At 57.7% G+C, this 18,274-nt stretch overlaps 1 protein-coding gene across 1 annotated transcript in view; it reads right to left on the minus strand.

Moving 5' to 3' along the window:
* Nucleotides 1-17,609, minus strand: part of TTBK1 (tau tubulin kinase 1) — a 35,312-nt gene extending 17,703 nt beyond the window's left edge. The window contains exons 1-12 of the mRNA XM_046641455.1: nucleotides 17,502-17,609; nucleotides 12,410-12,557; nucleotides 12,031-12,104; nucleotides 11,684-11,824; nucleotides 10,766-10,870; nucleotides 10,257-10,322; nucleotides 9,706-9,798; nucleotides 9,499-9,624; nucleotides 7,999-8,153; nucleotides 6,800-7,031; nucleotides 6,365-6,543; nucleotides 3,075-3,636 (exon numbers count right to left, since the gene is read on the minus strand). Of these exons, the coding sequence (XP_046497411.1) occupies nucleotides 3,075-3,636; nucleotides 6,365-6,543; nucleotides 6,800-7,031; nucleotides 7,999-8,153; nucleotides 9,499-9,624; nucleotides 9,706-9,798; nucleotides 10,257-10,322; nucleotides 10,766-10,870; nucleotides 11,684-11,824; nucleotides 12,031-12,104; nucleotides 12,410-12,557; nucleotides 17,502-17,609 (1,989 nt within the window). The remainder of the gene's footprint in view (nucleotides 1-3,074; nucleotides 3,637-6,364; nucleotides 6,544-6,799; nucleotides 7,032-7,998; nucleotides 8,154-9,498; nucleotides 9,625-9,705; nucleotides 9,799-10,256; nucleotides 10,323-10,765; nucleotides 10,871-11,683; nucleotides 11,825-12,030; nucleotides 12,105-12,409; nucleotides 12,558-17,501) is intronic.
* Between the last annotated feature and the right edge of the window lie 665 nt (nucleotides 17,610-18,274).

Raw genomic sequence — 18,274 nt, forward strand, 5'->3', positions numbered from 1 at the left:
ACCAAAGAAAGAAGGAGAAAACACGCCAGCCCATTTCTCCCCCTTGCCCCCCGCCGGCGAAGGAGGGGCTCTGCTTCACCCTGCGGTCCTGAAGTGCTCAGCAAAGCACGTCACACCCCACGCGCTCACACGCAGACACACATGCCGCCATGCACACTCACAGGCACATCTGATGATGGGGCCCAGCCCGGGGGTGCACACACGTGTGTACGCAAAACACACACACACGCGCACACCCACTCTTGCTCTTTGACTCGCACAAACCATCTGCTCCCTCTGCCGGTGTGTGCTCCCCTTCTAGACACACAGGCCTCAGACAGACTGGCTCAGAGCACAGCCCTGGAGCCAGGGGCCTGGATTCCAATCCTGGCTCTCCCACTTACCAGCTGGTGACCCCAGGCTAAGTCTTAGCTCCTCTGAGCCTCGGTTTCCATACTTTTTAAGTGGGGGTGCTACTCACAGTACTGTCGGGAGGAATACACGTGTGAAGCAGGAAGGGGCTCAGAGCCGTGCCAGCTGTTAACCTGCTCCTTGGAATTGTTACTGTGATTGTTAGTCTTTTGGCATCGGCATTCTCGGCTCCTGTGGTTCTCTGCACACACGTAGACCCACTACATACTCGACACAGATGTACTGATGTGTGCACCCACATGCACGTGCACACCTATGGACACCCCCACACACCCATGCACACTCGTGAGCTAAGCTGACACAGAGATGCACACACACAGTCGTGGGAGGTTGACCCGCCTCTCTTCTGTACACTGTGGGGAAACCAAAACCTGCAACCCCTGACACACCCTCCAGACACACACAAGCCATTGCTCAGCCATGTCATGGGCAGGACGTGGAGCCAGGGGCCTGGATTCCAGTCCCCTAGGCTGACTGACTCTGCGACAGGCCCGTGCCTGCTCCCCTAAACCTCCCTCCTCACCCTCTTGGCTGGAATTCCCCAACGTGAGGATGACTCCCAGGGCACGGGTGGGAATCTGAAGGTGAAAAAAACCTCCCAGGTGGCTCAGCTCCCTCACCCTGAGGCCCCACTGGCCTACAGTCACTGGGAAGGGAGGGGTGGAGCCCCTAGGCCTCCTGACTTTAATTCTAGGCTTTCTTTCTACCCACAGCACCGCCGTCTGTCTGCCTTCCTAGACTCTGTGCTTCCTGTGGGCACAACCTATTGTGCTTGTGATCTCTGATGCCTCTGGGACCCAGCACAGAGCAGGTGCTCGGTAAGTATGGAATGAAGGGTGCTGAGTGAGTGAATGAATGAATGAATGAGAGGGGAGGGAGGGAGCCCCAAACAGATCTTGACCCTTCTTCTGCTTACCCAGTGCTGGTCCTGGTGGGAACAACGTCCAGGTCAGCAATGCAGTCATGCAAGCTCACAGCTGCCCCAGCTCAGCCTCCAACCCAGGCTGGCTAGGACCTCTCTGGGTGGGGCCCTTAATTTTCCAGAGTCCAGGGCAAGGCCAGGGCACACACTCCTCAGGATCTCAGCTCAGCGGTCCTCTCTTCTAGACATAGGATGAGCCCTGAGTACAGCCCTGCCTGGAGCTTGGAGCTGCCCTTCTCCAGGGCACCTGTGTGCTCGCAGGCCCGGCCTCCCAATCTGAGCCCACAGCAGAAGTGGCCCCGGCCCTGCACCTTGACATCTCCCAGAGCCACCTGGGAGCATGACCCCAACATGAGACGCTCGAGTGGAACGCGGCACAGCCCATGAGCCCTCCAGCATCACCTCCTTGGCTTTTCTCAGCCCCTCTGAGGGAACACGGGCCCCATTCAGCACCCAGGGCAAGAGTTGGCACTGCTTCCTGGATCAGAGGTCAGCTTCTGCCCTGCACAGAGGAGCCACGCCAGGCCAGTGGCCTTCTGCCTATTCGGATACCCCAACCTTATCAGAAGAAAATAACCAAAATACCATGGGACATGCTGTGGACCCCCAACCCAGCCTTGGCGATTCAGCCCCCATCTGGCCCCTCCCTGCCCTTCCAGCCTTGTCCCTCAGTCCTCCCATACAAGAAGATGCCATTGCAGCCTGATTGGTCCACCCCCTTCAGCTGCTCCTTCCTTCATGTCCAGGACTCCTCTACCCGGCTGCTCCTCCCATGCTCTGGCCCCTCTCTCTCATCTTTCTCAAGGGCTTCTTTTCCCCTCATTCCCCCCAGATGTGTTTCCGGGCTCTTCTGTCATCCTTGCCTCTTCCCACCCCACACAGTCCTCTTGGGTGACCTCACTCCTGTGGCTTGCAAGACCCCAAAATCCATATCTCTGGCTGAGATCTCTGTCCTGAGCCTGGATGTCTCCACGTGGACATCCCACAGGCACAGTGAGGTCATTGTGTCCAAATCTGAGCTCTTGCTCCCTTCAAAACCGCTCAGTGACAGCACTGTCACCCACCAGGACACTGGGCATCAGCCAAGACCCCCTCCACTCTGTCACAGCCCCTTTAGACCTCTTGGCTCCATCCACCTTGCCCCACATCCAGAGGCCCCACCCTGGTCCAAGCCACCAGGGCACTCTCCTGCTGGCACCTGCCATGTGGCCTTTCTGCTTAAAGTTTTATGCCCTTTCAATCCATTTCCACACAGCAGCCAGAGGGATCATTCAAAAGCACTAATGTAATCATGTCGCATCCTGTTTAAAAGCCTTCAATGGCTCACCAAGCCTTCAGGATCGAGCCCCAACCCCTGAGCTTAGCACCAAGGCCCTCCAGGACCTGCCTCACAGCCTTGTCTGCTGCAGTGTGCAATCGCTGCACTGCTGGAGGACTGCAACCTCCAGGCCTTTGCACACGCTGTCCCCTGGGCCTAGGAGGCCTTCCTCCTTCTTTGTTATGGCTGACACTGCCCCAAGTGCAAGACTCAACTCAGAACTTGGAGGGGGCTTCCTCTGGGAAGCCCTGCCCACCCCACAAGCATGGTTTCAGACTCTTAAACCTGTCTACCTTCATCACAACCTGCAGCTGTTGGGGGCTGGTCGGTAGCCCCCATGGGGCACATGGGGAGCACTCCAGGCCGACAGGCCAGGACTGTGGGCGTCCAGGGGTGGGGAGCGGGGTGCAAGCCCAGCCTTACCTGTCTCTGTGGGCCTGTGGGATCCGACTCTCTCCTTCGAGGGCGGGGTCCCGAGTGCAGGGGCGAGTGGGAGGGGCTGCCGGGTGTTGGGGGCTGTGATGTCTCTGACCTCCCATCGGCCTGGCTCAGCTGGGGAGGGGGGGGCTGGGACGGCGTCTGCCGCAGGTCCTCCTCAGCCAACATCTGCATGCCGCGTCCCCGGGGCCGCACGGCAGGCTCTGCCCCTGGCCGCCTCCGCTCCTCGCCCTCTTCGGGCAGCGGCCGCAGCTCCTCGGGCTCCTCGTCCGTGGTGCCCGACGTGCTGGGCTCAGCCCCCGGGGGGAAGTCCTTGAGCTCCGTCTCCTTGTCGATGATGACCCATTCCTTGCTGTCGAAGTCCTCCTCCTCGGCCAGCGGCACCGACCGGAAGGCGTTGCTCAGGGCCTCCTGCTCCACGGAGGCTGACACGTCCATGCGGCCACTGGCCTGCCGGTCAACGTGGCCCGTGTCCACTGACAGCATCTGAGCTGGCTGCGAGGAGCAGGCCTGGCGTGACGGTGAGCCGGGCAGATCCATTCGTGACCTGCAAAGCCACCCATGTGGGACTCAGTGCCCAGACTCTCTGGGCCCCCCAGGACCCCAAGTAGTTGGCAGGGTGGAGTGTGACGTCTGGAACCTCTGACCACAGCACCTCTCCCACCCTGGGCCCGGCCCAGCCACCTCCTGGGTTGTCACCCTCCAACCCTCCTCCCTGTAAAGATCTCATCCTTTCAACACACATTTTTGAATGCTTACTGTGTTCCAGGAATATAAACACACAGAAAATAAAACCTGGTTCCTGTGCTCAAGGAACACTCTCCTGCGGGCCACCCCAGGGAAAACTTGAATCCTCCTAGAGTCAACTTTATGCCCACAGCCCAGCAGGGGCTCCTTACTGCTGCTTCCAGGGCAAACACACCCACCTGGCCCGAGTTTGCAGATGGTTTTTCTAGCCTCTTCCACCTCCACTCTCTAGGCCTGCCTGGCTGGCTTCCCCACCCCAGCAAACTCCAGTGGCTCCCAGCCCTTAGGACACAGTCCACATTCCTTAGTCTGGCACTCCAGGCGGTCAGACAGAGACCCAGTTTCCCTACTCCTCCACCCAGACCCATCTCAGATTCACTTGCTTTTCCCCAAATTGCCCATGCGCTCACACCTCTGTGCCTTTACGCATGCTGCTCCCTCCACACGGCCTGTCCTTCCACTCTCTGCGGTGGTCACTCGGATGTCACCTCCTGCAGGGAACCTTTCCATCCTGCATGGGTTTAGTTTGCCCCCTCAGTGCTCCCTGTGTCCCCCTGTTGTCACAGAGTGGAACACATGTGTGTTGAGGGTTCTGCCTTCCCAGGAGGCTGTGAGCTGGGCCAGGCAGGGCCTGGGTCCCAGCTGACTTTTTACCTCTGGGCGCTGATCCTAGCTGGGGATGTTATCTTAAATTGTGCTGTGAATCTCACTTAGCTTCCAGGGGTTCTCAACTGGGGGTGTTAGCAGCCCCAGGGTGACAGTATTTCTGGTTGGAGGATGCGCCCGAGGAAGAAGTGACCTCTCCCAAATGCAAGGGTGCCCCCAATGGGAGACTCAGCTCCTCTGCGGCTGTGCACATTCTCACGCCCGAGCTGCGGGCAGGGGCTGACTTTCATTCTCCCCCAGCATGGAGCCCCTGACAGGGAGGGGTGCAGATCAGAGCCACCTGTGGGGGCTCTCCCAATATACTCCCACCCCAGCCTACGTGGGCCCTGCCAATTCTGACTCTACACAATATTTTTATTGGTTTGTTAATAAGGTTTAATAAAAACACGCCTGAGGGAGGCCACCCAGGGTCTTACATTTATACCGCATGTAAATGGCTGACATCACTTGATTCCTGAGAGCTGGTTTGTTTCGATGGACATGAAGGCAGAGGGTGCCAAAGGAACAGAGGGTCTGAAGGTTTGGGGGCGAGGTTGAAGAAGGGGGAGGCGGGAAATCCAAATGCTACATGCTTCATACTTTCTCCTGCTCCCCAGTGCCCCAGAGCCCCCGAGCCCCCGAATCCTCTGCCTCTCCCGAGATCCTGACCTTCCCTTCCACAAAATCTCCCCTCAGCCCCTCCTTTCCCCACCATCCCTGAGACAAGGGGTCACTCTGGGCCACACCAGTTTGCTCTTCAGGACTGTCTGTGTTCTGGACATTTCCCACCTCTCTTCTCCACTCAGATCCCCTCCAAATTGCCCTTCCTGTTTCTCCCTGTTTCCTGAACCCTCTGGGCTACCATGGATGAAAATGTGGGCCCGGTAGTTCAACCCATGTGAGTGTGAGAGTGTGGGTGAGCACTGTCGGCTCCCTGAGGATGGGCCCCCACCCCTCTGTCCTGGGGTCTCCACAGGGACTGGCACAGGGCTGCCCTGTCTCGGGTGTCTCCACACCACAAAGGGGCACTGTTCCCCGTCCTGGAGGTGGAATGTAGTTTGGGGCAGAATCCAGAGGAGGGGCCGTGGCTGAGGTGGGACATGAGGAGGCACACTGTGGGAGTGGAAAAGGACCCCCACCCCTGGGGATGGGCCTTGAGAAGAGACCCCTTTCCTGGTGCAGAGAAGGCCCCAGCCCTGCTGTGGGGTGAAGCCCCACCCAGAGCCAAGGGAGGGTGAGGACATCTCTCAGGGGCTCTCCCACCTGAGGTGGTCCCACCCACTAGACCTCAGGTGAGGATCTGTCCCGGGTCCTAATGGCCATCGGCCATCCAAGGTTAACCAGCCTCCTTTCATCCCCCATCCTAAAGGCTTGCTTTTGGCTCTAGACTCTCCGAGATACCTTCCTACCAACCAGGTCCCACCCGACCTTTAGATCCCTGAGCCCTGACCCCCAAAACTTGGTCTGTTCCTTCTTTGAGCTGAGCACTCCCTGAACCCTTCTCCCAGGCTCCTCCCCCGAAGCTGAAGGGAGCCCAGTCAGCTGCTCTGAGGCATCTGTAATGAGTCTCTAGAGAAAGAGGCTCTGGAATCAGCCCACCTTCCAACTCACCCCTCACCTCCTCCAGGGCCTGGGGACCCAGCCTACCCCTCCACGGCCTGCCCCCGACATGCCTTCTGGCATGAGCTGGACCTCTGCACCCCTATCCCCTCTCCGGGCCCTGCCACTGACTAACCCAGCCTGACCCCAGGCCCAAGTATAACCCACTCAACACCACAGGGTACCCCTGCCACCACCTCACATCTGACCTTTCCTCCAGACCAGCCATGTGAAGGCAGAGGGGACCAGGGGGCCCTTGACCATCCCCCTGGCCCCAGACCCACCTCCTCTCATGCAGTTCCACCCGCCCATCCGCCGTGGACAGCCTTTCCGACTCAGGGCTGTTGACCCTCCGGTAGCGAAGAGAACGGACTGGGGTTGTGGGTGAGTCTGGCGGGGCACGCACTGGGGAGCTGGGGACCCCCACACCTCGGCTCTGCTCCTCTTCCACCACACAGGGGGTCTGCAGGAGAGGGGAGGTCCATGAGCTGGGACTGACAAGGCGGCTGTGGGTCAAGTGGTTTTCTCAGGGTAAAGGAGATAGAGGGAGGTTGAGGCAAAAAGATGCTAGTGACCCTGAGATGGGGCAAGGCTATGGAGGCAGGGCAAGCAGCTCATGGCTGGGGAGAGGGAGCTTGGAGGGAATGGGAAGGGGGCCAGGGAACCAGGGCCAGGAGCTGGGGAAGGCCACCCACACCGCTCTCCCTGACTGAAGTTACTTTGCCAATGTTGATCCGGAGTTTGTTCCGGTTGACATCCGTCTCCTCCCAGACTTCAGCCTCAGGACCCCCAGGGTGGGGGACAAGGTGGGGGCCAGGGCCCAGCCCCTCCGGGGGCCGCCCAGGCAGGATTGGGGGTGCGTTCTCCTGGTCACTCAGGTGCTCGCCCTGCAGCACGTCCTCGGTGTTCTCCCGGAGCAGGTCCCCGGGCACCGGCGTCACATTGACCACCCTGGAGAGATCAGGAAGGGGCCATGGGGCAAGGCTGGCAGGGGTACCCTCTTCTACCAGCACAGGCCCTGGAGATCACTACTCCCCATGGGAGTGGACACAGGTGAGGCCCAGCAGGGGTGGGGTGTCCCTAGCCTGTCACCATCCCTGGCTGGCAAAGCCTCTGAGACCAGCCCATCCTCAGGTTGGCAGAGGGCTGCAAGGAGACGTGGCTGCCGGAATGGGCATGGCACCACCCGGCTCTGTCTATTTAGGAGGTCCCGCCGCTTCCCAGGCCCCGCCGGAGCTCCACGCAGTGCACCGCTGGCTTCCTTCAGACCAGCAATGGGTCTAAAGAGAAGACTCTCTCTGGAGTTCCCTGACCAATGTCATCACAGCACTGGGCACCATAATGTGCCGGCAAGTCCCATTGAGTCTCCCTCCTAAGTGTGTACCTGGAGCCCCTGCCCACATCTCTCCCTGGCTCATTCGTGGGGCTGGCTGGGCAGCCCCTGCTCACTCTGGCCCCTGCCTGGGCCACCTCTGTCTTTGTGCCTGTCACATGGTTCTGAAATTGCTGACCCATCAATTACAAATATCTCAGACTCAACTGAGAGCACTTGGAGGGCAGGGGTTGCAAGTGTTTTCTCGGAGCCCCCACAGGGCCCAGCGCTGGAGCTCAAGACACGTTCACTGAGTGAATGCACATGAGCACTGAGACACAGGCAAACTGCGGGGCTCAGGGGATTTCCCCCAGGGCTCCCTGCTTCCCAGGAAGGTCAAAAACTCCAAATGAGGATGCCCGTTCTGTCCCCAGATTGAGGGTGGAGACGTGGCAGAACTTCCTGTGGTTCAAGAACCCCACTGGTGAGCACCAAGAACAGGAGAGACAGCCAGGAGTGCCCAGGTAGGAAGAGGAGGAAAGAGCTGGCTTCTGGGGAGACAGCTCCGGGCAGCCCCTACCCCGTGTCGCCCCTCCTGAGACTCACCCAAACATGGCTGCCGTCTGCCGGGTGTTCTGCTGGGGTGGGGTGGAGGTGCTTGTGGACAGGAGGGTGTCGGTGCCCGCCTTCTCCCAGTCAAAGGCCTCGTTCTCGGCGATGCCCCGCTCCTTCATGCTGTTCTCAAACACCGACATGATCAACTGCAGGGGGTGGGGGTGGCGGGAGGACAGAGAGGTGACCCTGGGGCTAGCTAGGAGGAGGGGGAAGTTGCTGGGATTGCCGGGGTAAGAGAGGGGCCTTCCAGGACAGGGATGGGCTGAGAGGGGGCATTGGAAGGAGAGCAGCACATTGATTTTAAATGAAAACATGCACACGATACACAAATCAGCATGCAAATTATCATCTCGGTTTAAGCCCCCCTGGCTGGACACAAGCCCTCTGAGATCTGAGCCCTGGTTACCATCCCAGCCTCCTCTGCCACTGCCGCCATCTCACCAGAAGTAGCAGCAGCCCAGAACCACCAGCGGTTTCCCAAGCCCATCCCCTGGGGTCGGCCTCTGCACAGGCTGCCTCCTCTGCCTGCAGTGCCTTCCCCGCTTGTCCTCCCTCTGAAGCCACCTGATTCGCCCACTCACACAGCTCCCGTGGTTGGGCACAGAGCATCAGTTTGAACTGTTCACATGCCAATCTGCCAACTCTACATCTCTGGCAGTCAGCACAGGGGGTGCTTGCAGCTGTGTGGTCTGGAGGACCCCATGAGGCTGAGCTAGGACTGGGGGGCATGGCCTCTTACTCCCCAAAGGAGGCATTTCTGCCAAGAACTGGGGCTCTGGGTTCAGGAGGTGGCGGGCAGTTGTGGACCCTCTGAGGCCCCCAGACCATCCCCTTCTGACTTAGCTCTCTCCAGAAGGCAGGGCAGCTTCTGTCTGCCGGCAGGACCCACTTCACTGAGTGCCCACTGTGTGCCTGACACTGTCTGCCCTCCCCGCCATGTGCAGCCGGGCACATAGTGGATCCTGGGCAGAACGATGCTGACGCTTCCCCATTCTCTGACCTGGGTCATGGGTCTCATGGGGTAATGGTGCCTTAGAAAGAGCACTGGTCTTGGAATCAGAAGATGTGTCTGGGGCCGCCCTGCTCCTAACCATTGCTATCAGGCCTCAGTTTCCTCATCTATGAAATGGGGACAATCATCCCACTTGGCCTCCTGCAGAGTTTTGATGCAAAATACTTGAAAGCACTCAGATTCATTCATTGTTAAGTGCTAGAATAATAACGTATGGAACGCGCATTATCATCAAAGGCTTGTTTTGAAACTTAAATGAGTTAATGCATGAAAAGCACTGAGAACTGGTAAACTCTTGATAAATCTTGGCTATGACTACTGTATACACGAGCGCAGAAGAGTTTCATGCAGGGGATGACCAGGGAGAGACGCTCAGGGCCAAGCCGGCAAGGGCGCGGGGCCACAGCAGGAAGGGGGCTGTAGAGACGGTCACCCACAGAGGTGTCCAGGGAGGCAGGGGCAGGGTGGCAGCCTCCCACCTGGTAGTCGGGCTTGGTGAAGTAGTCGAGGCTGGCGATGTGGTCCAGGAAGAGGTGGAACTCGGAGGGCATGTGCTTCAGCAGCATCCGGTGCTCGTACTTCTCCTTGATCATGCCTACCTGCTCCTGGAGGCAAGAGGGCACAGGGAGATGGAGCCCCAGCTGCCCCACTCCCCCTCCTCCTCAGACCCACCGCACAGGGCTCACCTTGTCCTTGATCTTCCTCCAAGGCAGCTGGCCCACTGCAAACTCCACCAGCATGTAGAAGAGGGACCACAGGTCATCGTGGCGGCCCATCTCCTGGGGGGTGGGGAGGCGGTCACCCACACTCTCAGATCCCTCCTGGGAGTGGGGCGCTGACCCTCCACTGAGGCACATCAGTCAGGGAGCCCTGACACCCAGGCCCCTATGGGCAGAGCTGGGGTCTCCCTGAAGCTATGGCTCCATCCCTGACCCACCCACATACATAGACCCCCCACAGTCAAAACTTCTGTCTGCGCTTCCTCGCCCCACAGAGATTTGTGGTGGGAACAGAGAAGAGGGGATCCCATCAAACGAGGAAGGAGGTGAAGTCAAGGGGAGATGACAGCAGAGCCTTCTTCCAGTCAGGGTCTGGAGTGGCAGCTTCCAGCCCCTGCCCCAGACTTTTCTCCCCACCTGGATAGCTGCCTGCCTGACCCTCTTCCTCAGCAGCATACTCTGCCCCGCCCTGTGCCCCTACTGCCCCCACATCCCTCAGGCCCGGCTCTGCCACTCACCCGGTTCTTGTGGGCATTGACCGAGGCATAGCGAACAGTCCCTCGAAACCCGGCCACATTCCGAGGCTGTAGAGGGGAGAACACCACCAGGAACCTCGCCCGCTGCCCCTGACCTTGGCCCCGTCTCAACCCTGCTTACCAAGCCTACCTCTGCCTGCTTTAGCCCTGATCGCCAGCCCCTGCCACGTCCCTCCACGTTGGCCTGATCAGGAGTAAGCCTGACACACCGACCCCAGCCCTACACCTGCCTCCTGACCCTGCTCCCTGAACCTGCATCCATCCTTGACCAGAACAGGTAAACAGGTCACAGGCTGTGCATGGAGCATCCACCAAGAGCCCAGCCTAAGGGAGGGAGGGGACCAGCTCAGTGTGGACCCAGAGTCGGGTGACGCTGATACTGCACACAGGCTGTGACAGCTTAAGCAGCTGCAGGAAAAGCCTGGTGAAGGGTCCCCAGATCAGGGAGCAGGTCAAGGAGGTCAGGGGTCCCTGCGAGTGGCGGTACTCACGGGCCGGACATCCCCCGTGGTGTTGGTGTACTGCCGGGCCAGCCCGAAGTCCAACATGTAGCACTTTCTGTAGGTGGAGGGCAGCCTGCCCATGGCAAAGTTCGACTGTGGGAAGACGGCAGCTGTGAGCCCCGGGGCTCCACTCCACCTGGCCCACCTCGGGGGGCGGCAACAGCAGCTCTGGTGAGGGACCCTCAGCCCACCTCCACGCACATAAGTAAAACATCAACACGCGCAGCAGGTCACAGCTCCTCATCTGAGGGGCAGGGTGATTATTCTCATTTTAGAGATGAGGAAACTGAAGGGCAAAGAGCTTAGGGGGCTTCTCCAAGGTCACAGAGCAGTGCTGTCCCAGCCAGGGTTGAACCGACATCTGTCCGGCTCTAAATCCTTGAAACTCCCCAGAAGGGCAGCATGGCTTAGTGTGACCATCCTGCTCAGAGGCAGCCGGAGCCCTGCATTGTTCTTCCTGTGTGACCTTGGGCCATTCAACCAACCTTTCTGGGCTCAGTTTTCACTGCTTTAAATTGGAGGGTTTTTCCACCATCAAGATCTAAGATGCCACAAAATCAACTACTTGGAATTCCTTACTGAGCCCAGCCCCTTGGTCCCCTTCCCTCGATCCCTCCATCCTTCTGAGCCCCTTCACCTTTCTGGGTTCAAGGACTCTTCAGGCCAGGGGTGAGAGAGAGGATGAGGAGAGAAGAACAGAGAGGGCCTGGGCATGGCCAAGGGGCGGGCAGGGGGTCTCCTGGGATGCAGGGAAAAGGAGGAGATGGGGCTTGGGATGGAGAGCAGGAAGAGGAGACAGGTAGAAGAGGCTGTCCCCTCTCCAACTACTGATCTGGAGAAGATACCAGGGGACCCAGAGATGGAGAGGACGGGGGCATCTGCTTTGGAGGAGGGGGCAGTCCTCACCGGCTTGATGTCTCGGTGCAGGAAGCCCACGGAGTGGATGGCTTCAATGGACTCCAGGATCTGCTTGCCCAGCCGCAGCGTGGTGCTCAGCGTGAAGGTGCCTCGCGGCTGGCTGCGACGCAGGTCGGCCAGGTTCCGGCCCTGGGGTGGGGGGCGGGTGGGAGCCACCCGGCTCAGCTGCCATCCCAACCACCACCATGACACTCTGCCCAGCCTCACCCCCAAAGGCCTGCACCGACTCCCCACTCCTCCCGGAACCACAGTCTTCCCTCCCCACTCCCCACCCCAAGAGTCACAGCCCGAACTTTTGAGGGCAAGTGGAGGGAGGATGGGCCGTGAGGACTCACCTGGAGCTGCATCACTACATAGTTAAACTTCTCGTTCCGGCCACAGCCGATGAACCTGCACACATGGTCTTTCCCTGAGGGGCACACACAGGGGTTTCCCAACTCCTACTCCTTCTTTCTGACTTCCAGCCCTAAGGTGGGCTCCTGCGCACTCTTGAATCCTGGTCCTCCCAGCCCTGGCCCCATGACCACTTCTCCCACCACCCCCTGCCCTTAGCCCCATCACTGCTCTTAGACTCTGGTCCCATCTCACCCTGCCCATCACCTCCCCCCTTAGCCCCTGGCTCCATCACCGCTTCCCTCCACCACACTACATCTCCTCCCCACAGCTTCTTTCCCATCACCTCTTCCGTCCCATCCTCCTGCCCTAGGCCCGCACCTTGCAGCTTTTTGAGCACGGCCACCTCCATCTTGAGGACCTGCTTGGGCTGCTGGGCTGACTCCACTTTGAGGGCCACGTTCTCCCTGGTCAGCAGGTCCATGGCCTCGTAGATCTCACCAAAGCCCCCGCCCCCGATCTTTTTCAGCTACAGAGATGGGGGGAGGAGAATAGGGGACACAGGGGTCAGGCTGAGCAGCTCCTCATCCCACCCATTGCTGGATCCTATCCTTCATTGATGGGGGCAGTGGCTATCCTTGAAGAGGAGGACCCCATGCCTCCCTTTCTTGCCCCACCCACCAGTGCCCCAACCTCCTCTCCTAGTGCTGGACACAGACCGCTCAGCCCCTGGGTGGACAACCATACACACACACACACACACACACACACACAGCCAGACGTCAGAGCAGGCACAGGGGAGGGGTATGAGAGCTGTGTCTCCATATAGACATGGGATTCTGAAGAGATGACGGGCTGTCATGAACCTTTTATTCTCTGGAAGAACAATAAATGTCACACTCCTCCCGTCCCCTGACTAGACTGAGCAACCTCCATCCAGAAGAAAAACTAATTTCCAGAACCTCCCAGCTTCAGGGTGGATCCCTCAGGGAACCTGGCCCTTCCTGCAGTTGGCAGTCTCCTGAAAGGTGTCACCAGAGAGAAAGAGTATTTCGGGGGGAGTATTTAGGGGACTCGGCACAGGGTGTTCACTGCCCGTGCCCGCTGCTGAAGCTCACAACACTCCCTAGGGGCCCGCAGCTCAGATGCTCGAAACCAGAGTGAGCCTCTCTCCGGGCAGGGGGCGCTGTGGGAGCCCGCTGGGAATGGGGGTTTGGAGAGACTCTGTCCACTCCCAGGGGGCAGTGCAGAGATGATCTGACCCTCTGGGCCCTCCTCCAGCATCCAGGGCCGGCAGTGAGAAGGCAGAGGGGAAAACTATGATGGAGGAAGCATCGGCAAGGGGAGATGAGCAAAGCTGAGTTATGGGGAGGGATTCAAAATCATTTCAAGTCAGAGGCGCAGGGGTCTTGGAGAGAAAGGGTGCTGCCGGCAACGAGGGGGTGACCAGCGGGAAGGCGCTGAGCCCTCAGTTGGGACTTGTTTGGTTTAAGAAAGATGCGCAGCTCAATTGTCACCTCCTCGGGGATCCCGCCCCTCAGGAGTGGCCTGTCCTCTCTCAGCATCTTCCAGAGCTCTCACTTGCATCCTGTTGGCTTGTAACTCGCCAGCCACAGCTGGGCTTGCTAATGATTGGATCCAGGCTGCTCTGATCAGCCAGCCTGTAAACTCCTGACTCTGAGCCTCCTGCGTCTCCAAGCCCTCCCCTTAGTATTTGTTCAGCACTAGGATGCCCAATAAATGTTTAATGGTGGTTGAAACATGGGCATGGAGGGAGGAAGGGGGCAGGGCAGAGCTGAGGACTGGAAGTTCCCAGCAGGTTACAATTGAAACCATTCTAGAAAGAGAGAGAAGGATGAAGGGAAGATTTAGAAGAGAAGTGGAAGGCTGGTTGGGATCTTGAAGGTTCTTGTGCCCAGAAAGGAGACAGGGAAAGAGGAGGGAGGAAGAACGGGGAAAAACCAGAGTCCCTCTCGACTTGAGACGAAAGCTAAGGTCAGACGTCTAGAAAAAATTTCAGAACCAAGAGGGAACAGACAGACTCAAAGGAAGCAGTGGCATGTCTTCCTCTGGGGACCTTTCAACCCAAGGGAGATTCTAGTATCTTCCAGATTCCTTTATGGTTTGCTGTGTGGGAGCATGGAAGAAAGGGCAGGGGAGAGGGAACAACAACCACATCTCGGGTCCGTGCTCCAGACTCTCAGACATCCTCTCAGCTCATCCCCAAAGGCTCCTGACAACACAGGCGAGGAGGGCCATAGCGGTTGCCATTTTGCACAGAAGGAAGGCTAAGGCACAGAGAGTTAAGAACCTGGCTCCAGGTCACCCTGCGAGCAAGGAGCAAAGCCAGGTTTCATTTAAACCCAGGCCATCTGATGCAGAGGCCACGCTGTTAACCACTATGTTCTAGGAACGGTTCACCACACTGGGATTAAAAGTGGGAGGGCTGAGCTTCAAGCCCAGGTCCGCTAGGCTCCAAAATCCTGACTAGAGATGGTGAGGAGGGCTCGGGGCGGCCAAGACATTTCTGACACCTACTCCCCAATTCCCCAGGGTGCCCAAGGGTATTTCTCTACCACATTCATTTCTGAACAGAGACTATTTCTCCTTCCTACGTCCCCTCCTTACCCCCCACCCATTACGGAACCTCCCTGGGGTGGGAAGCGGGCATCTGCACCCACCCGCTCACCCAACACCCCTCCTCCCCACGCCCTCCAGCCTGGGTGGGCTTATCCATCAGGCACAGTGGCTAGGCCCATAATGATATTTTTAGGGGGCCATGAAAATGTTTTCATTTCTTTTAAAATCAGAAGGGAAAAAATAAACTTTTAGGTCAAAAAGAAAATTTTAATATATAATATTAATTCATTCCTCTTTATACCAATGCAGTCATAAAACACCATTTTTAGTACTTTATTATGGAGGAAGGGACCCACGAAGGCAAAAGTGCCCAGGGCCCATGAAAGTCACAATGCCACCCTGTCCACAGCCCCGTGAGAGGAACATTCTCTCAACCTCCCCTTTGCCAGACCCTATTCCTCCCCTCCTAAATTTTTTCACCATCCCCTCCCCTACTGAAGGACCTCCCTAAATTGGAGGAGAAATACGACACAATAGGACCAGCATTCACTTAGGAAGAAGGAAACCTGGCTTCTTGGCCCAGCTCTGGGTGACCTGGGGCGAGTTTCTTAAATTCTCTGAGCCTCCATTTTTCCTGCTGTGTAAAATGAGACAGGTGGACTAGAACTGGTCACAAAGACTCCTCAGCATTATGGTCCTGATTCTCGGATGGGCTAATCCTTGGGAAGCAGTATAGCCTTGTGACCATTGACCCGGTAGTCGGACAGACCCGGTTCCAAGTACCAGTCAGAATCAGAACAGTAAACAATAATCTCTGTGCCTCAGTTTCCACATCTGCCAAACAGCGATAACAGCAGCATCTACTCTGTAGGTTGTTGAGATAATTCATTTAAGGCATTTTGCACAGTGCCTGGCAACAGTAAGTGCTCAGAAAAGATGCTCAGTTTCTATTATTATTATTATTATTATTATTATTATTATTGTTTGCTATTCTGATTCTGAGAAGCACCCCTCAAAAAGAATAAAATGTGATTATTATTTTTTATTTTTAAAGATTGGCACCTGAGCTAACAACTGTAGCCAATCTTCTTTTTTTTTTCCTGCTTTTTTCTCCCCAAATCCCCCCAGTACATAGTTGTATGTTTTAGTTGTCGGTCCTTCTAGTTGTGGTATGTGGGACGCCGCCTCAACATGGCCTAACGAGCGGGTGTCACGTCCGCGCCCAGGATCCAAACCCGGGGCCACTGAAGCAGAGCACACGAAGTTAGCCACTCGGCCATGGGGTCAGCCCAAAATATTATTTTTAAATACCCACCCACCGCCACAACCCTCATTCTCTCCTGGCCACAGCCCATCTCTGGGCAGCTTGTTCTTGGTTCCTGAGCTCTGCTCACATCTCTGTCCCACCCCGGGGAGCTGGCTGAGGGGAGGCATCTGACACCCCACCCTCTCTAGTTCTCCAGGGGTTGGGGAGGGAGTGAGAGTAAAGGGAGGTCAGCCTGGCAAAGACCGCAGGCTTGTCCCCTTCCCCCGCCCCCTTCGCCATTTCTCTGCCCACTCACCTCTCACCCGTCCCTCAACAAGCACAGGAAAGTTCTAACCCAAACTCAGCATGTGTGCGAACACCACCTTTTCCTCACATCTTCAGTGCAAATGTCCTTCTCTTGTGCCAGAGGACCCAGGGGGTCTTGAGGAACACGCCTCACTTTGTCAGACCCTCATTCTTTTGATTACTGCCCTGGCTCCTCCTCCCCCAATTTCTGTCCCCTTACCCTTCCTCTCAGGAAGTCCTCCTCCAGGGCCTTCCCTGAGCTCCCTGACCCCTCCAATCCCTCACTTCCCCCTAGTCCCAGAGACATCTCTGACGACGCTGTCACCTTTGCCCCTCTCCCTGGGCCACTAGAGGACCTGCGTGCTGGCTGGTTGTTGCCATGGAGACCCATTTGAGCCCAGGCCCCGCTCTCCTCTCAACGCACACCCCTGGTGAGATGAGCCGTCCCCCCAGACCGCCCCACACACAAGGGCTCGGTGTAGACCTGACCTATGCTGTTTTCCCTCCCTTCCTCCTGGCTCCCCACCCTGGTGCAGACCCACAAGCTCACACACACTATCACCCCACAATCCGCCCACATCTTCCCACCCCTAAAATGATAAGAGGACGAGAGTGCTCTTAAGCAACGGACCAAAATGGAAGTGGGACAGGGATTGACTTAACAGTAGATCCAGCTCTGCAAACACTGCTTCTCCCTCAACCCTCACATGTCCCCCTCCCATCCAGGCCCGAACCCCCAGGAAGCTCAGACTACAACTCCCAGCAGGCGGAGAAGCCTGAAGTCCTGAGCTGGAGGAGCAAGGCACGCTGGGAGATGGAGTCTCGGCATGTTGCACCTGCCGCAGGAACCAGAGAGGGGAGGAGGATGGATGGAGAAGATGGAGTGCGGATGCGGTGGGAGCAGTCCGCAGAGCATCCTTCCCCGAACCCAAGCCTTTCTGTCCTCTGCGGAAGCGGAGGGACACATGCTCACTCACTGCCCTTCTCCAAGGTCCGGCAGAGAAAGAACTCCCTCCTCCACCCCCGCCCTCCTCCCCCCACTGAGCTCTGCAGCTCCTGCTCCGACATCCAACCAGGAGTTGTTCCAGGCTGGGCCCGACCAACGTGACCTAGCGGGGAAAGGGGTGAGAGAGGGAGGGGGTGGAGAGAAGGCACTGGGAGAAAGCGATTGTCCACAAGTGTAGGCAAAAATAATGACCTGCAAGCAGGATGCAAATAAGCTCAGGGGCACCTCCCTCTTAGAGTAGGGGCGCTGAGGGCACCTGTTTTCACAAGTCTCCAGATGCTCTCCTCTCCTCCTCCCCCCGCCCCTCCCTCTACCCCGCTGGATCACTCACTCACCACCTTCCAGCGATCCTTGACCACGTAGTTGGCCGGCAGGATGTCGGCCTGCTCCCCTCCCCCACTCATGTTGGTTTCGTCCTTAAGAGCGGCTGCTAGGCACTGCATCCGCCAGCCGGAGGGAGGGGTGTCCGCAGGGCCTGCCCTGGGAGGGCCATCTACCTGGGGGAGTGGGAAGGGACTCTGAGTGGAGCAGGCTACGGACCTAGGACCACCTTGCGGATATGGAGGAGGGGAGCTCCATTCTCCTGGCAGGCATCCTTCCCCGGCCCACTGGGCAGATGCTCCAGGGCTTACTGGGGGAAGCAGTGTGTAAACGCCAAGGTGGAGGTCAGAGGAGAAGACAGAAATACTAACCACAAGAATGGAGATGCAGACTACAAACTGGAGATGTGAAAACCAGCAACAGGACACACATGTTGATGAAAAACAGAGAGGAAAATGATGGTGAACAGGCTGTGGGGAAAGCGTTTCCCAAAGAGCCATATGCTATAATGTAGGGGAGACGCTGACCAAAGGGGCATACCAGACTCGGACCCATGCTTGGCAGGGGGGACCTGGCCAAGAGGGACCAGTCTGAATGACTCGATCTGTGGCCCCCCAAACCCACACCTTCCCTGTGCCACAAAATGCCCATGGAGCTGTGCATCTGAGGTTTATTGAAAGGGGAGGCCCGCTGACCAAGGGGTGACCCATGGGAGACGCATGCCAAAGTGATGGAGACCTGCTAATCAACCATGGGAGACGTGATAATCGGAAAATGAGGAGATACT

Source organism: Equus quagga, chromosome 15 (genome assembly GCF_021613505.1).
Source record: "Equus quagga isolate Etosha38 chromosome 15, UCLA_HA_Equagga_1.0, whole genome shotgun sequence".
Classification (NCBI taxonomy): Eukaryota; Metazoa; Chordata; class Mammalia; order Perissodactyla; family Equidae; genus Equus; species Equus quagga.